At 43.1% G+C, this 5,560-nt stretch overlaps 1 protein-coding gene across 1 annotated transcript; it reads left to right on the plus strand.

The window, feature by feature from the left end:
- The first annotated feature begins 610 nt into the window (after positions 1–610).
- LOC149158826 (uncharacterized) lies at positions 611–3,826 on the plus strand. The gene has a single exon (XM_089434109.1). It carries the CDS (start codon positions 611–613, stop codon positions 3,824–3,826), a length of 3,216 nt encoding a protein of 1,071 aa, XP_089290235.1.
- The last annotated feature ends 1,734 nt before the right edge of the window (positions 3,827–5,560 follow it).

Raw genomic sequence — 5,560 nt, forward strand, 5'->3', positions numbered from 1 at the left:
AGATTTGAATTTAATAAGGAATGCGGAAGAGAAGATGGGAGGGAATTTCTTTGCAGACCCCTCAAGAGATGCATTAGAAAAAATCATACAAGCTCACAGTCTCGTTGACATCCCACCACAAAATGGGCGTTTCACATGGTCAAATAAGAGAACAGGCAAAAATAACATAAAAGAGAGGCTGGACCGTATCTTGGCTCAAGAAAGAATCGTGGCTAATTTCTCAAGGATCCAAAGCACAATTATACAAGGCTATATATCAGACCATAAACCAGTGGCATTGCATTTGGTCAAAGGGGAAAATATGGGACCGATTCCCTTTAAGTATAACAGAGCATGGGACAGCAGCGAAGATTTCAGAAACTTGGTAAAGGAGCACTGGGCAATAGAAATCGCGGGCTCCCCTCACTACATCTGGGAAACCAAGCTCAAGCTCCTCCGGACAGCCATCAAACAATGGGCAAGAAAATACGCAATAGAGGAAGGGAAAAAAAAAACCGATCTCCAAATGAAACTAGCACAGTGGAACCAAGAAAAGGAAAGAGGCCAAGACACAGAAGAATATTAAATTAAAGAAAATGAACTGTATAAGGAGCTGTACAAACAGAACCGAATGGAAGAGGAAGAGCAAAGGCAGAAATCACGATGCCTTTGGCTCAAATCAGGAGATAAAAATACCTCTTTTTTTCATAACAGCCTCAAACTAAGGCGCGCAGGGAACAATATTGAAAGAATAACAGTGGAGGGAAGAGTCCTAACAGAACAAGTGGAAATTAAGGAAGCAGCGTCCCGACATTTTCAAACTCTTTTAACAGCTGATCCTCAATACTTGGAAAACCCGGATTTCCTCAATATAATTGAGAACAAGATCTCAGAAGCCCAAAATGCAGATTTAGATAAGGAGATCACGACGGAGGAGATAGAATGGTCAATTCACAGCATGCCCTTGGACAAGGCTCCAGGCCCTGATGGTTTCACTGTGGCCTTTTACAGAACCCATTGGGAAATTATCAAGAAGGATTATATCAGAATGGCAAAAAACTTCTTCACAAAATGCAAAATGGGCAGCAGCATCAAATCCTCCCATCTAGCTCTTATCCCTAAAGACCCCAACCCTCAAACATTTGATAGATTCCGCCCTATATCCTTGTGTAATGTCTCCTACAAAATCATCACTAAGATCTTGGCAAACAGGCTTAAAAAAATCCTCCCTTCCCTCATCTCCGAGAACCAAGGAGGCTTCGTCCCTAGGAGACATATAACGGACAATGTCATTCTCATTCAGGAGGCAATCCATAGCAGCATTTCTAGAAAGGAAAGGGGCATGATCATTAAGCTAGACATGGCGAACGCCTTTGACCGGGTTAACCATTCATTCCTTCAGGTAGCTCTAAAGAATTTTGGCATCTCTGAGTACTTCATCAGCAGGGTCATGGAATGCATTTCCTTCAACTGGACAGCTCCCCTCATTAATGGTAGGCCCTGCAATGCCTTCAAAAGTTCAAGAGGCTTGAGGCAAGGATGCCCGCTATCCCCCTTTCTCTACATTATCATGGCTGAAACTCTAAGCTTGCATCTGGAGAACAAGCGCAAGTTAAAGGAAATAACAGGGGTAGATATAGTCCGAGGAACCAAGGGGATTAATCACTCCCTTTTTGCAGATGATACTCTGTTAATCGGAGGTGCCTCAAGCCTTATGGCCCGGAGGTTCAAGAAAACATTGGACCTCTTTCTCCAAGCCTCTGGAGGTAAGCTAAACAACAACAAGTGCATGATCTACACCTGGAATGTCCCAAGATACATAACCCAGAGAATCTCCATAATCATGGAAATCCCTGCCCAAGGGAACTGGTCCCATTTTATGTACCTGGGGCTTCCATTAGCCAAGGAAACAATCAAAACTGAGATTTGGGTTAAGCTAATGGAGAAATTGAGGGGGAAGCTTCAGAGCTGGGGAGTGTATTGGCTTAACTTGGCGGGCAGAACAATTCTCATCAAGGCCATCCTTTCAGCCCTTCCAATCTATCAATTTGCCACTACTCTCGCCCCGGCAAGCATCCATAAGCACATGGAGCTGATTATTAGAAGCTTTTTGTGGCAAGGAGGAAAGCAAGACACAAAAAAGTTCAGCTTGGTAAAGTGGGACAAGGTCATTCTTCCCTTAGAAAAAGGAGGGCTCGGAATTAGAATACCAAGACTCGAAAACATGGCTATGGTTTACAAATTGACCTGGAGAATTCTCAACGAGAAAGGAGCCTGGTGGACAGAGGTCATCAAGAGGAAATATCTGAATGGGGCCAACAGCAATATCCTCTCTGAAACCATCATTGACAGACAGTGTACTCTTGTTTGGAAGCTGATCAAAAAGACTCTCCCCCAATTCAAATCCTGTATCTCAAGAGCTCCGGGCAATGGTAGAGATATCAGCATATGGGAGGATAGAATAATGGGCTCGGAGGCTAGGGAAATGCTCCCTAAATTCAAGCCCCTGCAACGGTGGATGACAGAGGCAAATCTCAAAACTCTTTATGATATCTCTCTCTGGGAACAGAACTGCTGGATAGGCTGGAGATCTTTCTCTCTCCCCAATGATCTCAAGAACCTCTGGGTCGATATTAAGATTTCACTCATAGGCTCAGCCCCCACAAACAGAATGTCAGATGACAAGTTTGTATGGGACCCTAATGGGGGCAGCTACACGGTCAAAGAGGGCTACAAAGCACTCCAAAACGCCTCAGCAATAAACAACTGGCCACTTCATAAAGCAGCTTGGAGAACTGAATGTCTGCCAAAGGTAAAGCTTTTCAATTGGACCCTTCTGCATGGCAAAATTCTTACTGCGGAAAACCTCAGGAAGAAGGGCATTCATGGCCCCTCAATCTGCTGCATGTGTAGGGAGGCGGAGGAAAGTAGCAACCATCTCTTTATAGAATGCCCCTTTGCGAGATCTTGCTGGAAACTCATCACCAGCCCTCTAATCATTGGTGATCTCCCCAACCAGATCACTCTCCTTCAGAAAAGTTGGGATAAAAGTTTCCCCCAATCCAACAAAAGCAAGAACCTAGCTAAAAGGATGTGGAATAGTATTCCATCAAATCTCTGCTGGCAGATATGGATCGCCAGAAACAAGTGCATATTCAACAACAAGAAGCCAAGTATCTCTAGCACCCTGGCTAAAACGATTGCACTCATTTCAGAGACCATTGAAGCAAATGGTATAACCCAGGCAGACTTGGAATTGACAGATGCAAGTGTAAAAGAGTGGATGAGCAAATTCAATTATGAAACAAGAACTCAAAAAAATGTAAACACAGGAAGAGGAAACTTGGACTGGAAGTTGAGAGGGACCAAGGAAGAAGTTAAAAATTGGATACAAAAACAAAGGAGACCCACCCTCCAATTTGATGGGGCATCAAAAAATAACCCGGGCCAAGCTGGAGCTGGTGGAATCATTAGAGACTCCCAAGGAAAAACCATTGTTACATTTGAATGGGGATTAGGCTCCATGTCAAATAATAAGGCAGAGGCATACAGCCTCCTCCTGGGGACCTCTATCGCCAGAAAACTCGGCCTCCAAAATCTTCTTATCATGGGCGATTCTGCTATCATCATAGCGGCCATGACCTCAGGGAAAGATTTCAAGCAAATGGCTTTAAACAGCATCAAAGGTAGGATAATGGAAAACATCAGGAGTCTCAGCGGAGTCACCTTCAAGCACATTCTAAGAGGAAACAACATGGAGGCAGATGAACAAGCTAATAAAGCTACAGGCAGACAAACAGGCCAGGTCAGGGAGAATGATACAGTTTATGAAAAAGATATACCCTAAGCAGGCCTTCCCCATCCCCTCACCCCAGAACACCAGTCACCTCAGGCACCATCCCCCCCGTATCTGGTCCTTCCCCGAATCTCCCTCCTCACCCCCAAATCTCCTCAACTGCCCAACCTGGTACCAAAGGAGAATAAACCGCCCTCAGGATCAGGTTCATATCATTGAGTACTGTCTCATCATGAATAATCTCCTGATCAGCACAGTCATTCTCAGGATGCGTGATCATGCCCATCCCCTCTGCATGCTCCTCGACCGCAGCCAAATCATTTCAGAGGATCTCTCCAAGAAAAGATCCTCTCAGAACCGCTTCAAGCAGCTGCGGAATCTCTATGTTTCTATATATTGCAATTTGGTCCTTAGTAACTCTACAGTTCGTGCATTGCAAGGCATCTCCACTGTGATCTCATCAAGCGATGGCACCATTCTGAAGTTTCCAACTCTCATCAGGATCCAGAGCTCCGCCCCCCACTCCTGGTAACTGCTGGTTTATGCTCTGTCGTTTTATTGATAGCTGACTATTTGTTCCTTGATCGTTGCAGAGCCCCTGGTATTACCTCGCTGCCCATCCACCTCAATCCCCAGCGTTTTTCGCTCCTTCCATCTATGTTCTATCTCCTCTGTTATATCGCATCTCTTCCCGATATTCCCCTTCTCCCCGACTTCCACCTCTCTTCTCATATTTCAGATTCTCTCAACCAGTCCAGTAACATGGCGGATCAACAAGACCAGCCGAACGCTCAGGAGCCAGCAATCAATCCAATAGACAGGCTCTTCAACAACGAGTGCACCATGTGCAAAGCTCACACAATCATGATTAACAGATTTGTCAAGCATTTTAATGATCTGAAGGACGATTATGAAGCTGATAGTCAATCGAAGCGGAAGAAACTGGAGAAGCAGAAGGAAGAGATTGAAAATCTGAAAGGAAGGTGCAGTCATATGGAGGAAGCCATAGAGCAAATCAGAGCCCTTTCCCAGAGCTATCAAGCTGAGGCCTCTACTAAAGCTAGTGCCAGGAGAGATCCCATCCTTGATGATTCGGTCACTCAGAAACTTCCTTAAAAATTATGGTCTGTAAATTCTGTTGGTTAGTTGGTGCTTTTGTTAGGCAATATAGCCGTTTTCTCTTCAATTTCAGTCATCATAGAGGCAGAAACGAGGAAAATGGGTCTGCGCACCTGGTTTTGATCCTCTTCGCCCAAACCTCCGATATCTATGTACTAGAATTATGCTTCTGAGTTTTTACAATACAAAAGTAACCGATTCTGTTAAAAAAAAAAACAAAGTTTTCATGCATTTGCTTTCAAGAAAGTATCATAATGAATCTTTTTTTTCGGCATAAGAACTAGGAAAACTTTTTTAAAATAATAATAATGTTAACCTTTTATACATTAAACCATGCAATTAAATCAAACTATCCAATATACAACACTCAAACCATTTATCTTTTTACCCACAAAAACATGTAACTTTTGCAAAGTCTTGCAAAGGAATTAACACAATTGACTTACCACGCACAAAAAAAACACATTCTTTCCAAAGAAATTTCCTATGACTTATATTATCTATATGCATTTGATCTAGGAATAGGTTATTATATTTTCTCATAACTAAGTATTCTTTAGAATCCATGGGAATCTTTTCCATAGATTTATTAGATAACTAATCTTTACTAATACCATGGAACTATTTTACCATAACTAAGCACAAAATCATTGTGTTCTTCTCAAA

The sequence above is a fragment of the Pinus tabuliformis genome, chromosome 5_2 (assembly GCF_031772625.1).
Source record: "Pinus tabuliformis cultivar Carrire ecotype Pingquan chromosome 5_2, CPIR1, whole genome shotgun sequence".
NCBI lineage: Eukaryota > Viridiplantae > Streptophyta > Pinopsida > Pinales > Pinaceae > Pinus > Pinus tabuliformis.

Coding starts and splice junctions, on each gene's coding strand:
- LOC149158826 (XM_089434109.1), top strand. CDS start 611: ATGGAAGAGGAAGAGCAAAGGCAGAAATCACGATGCCTTTGGCTCAAA.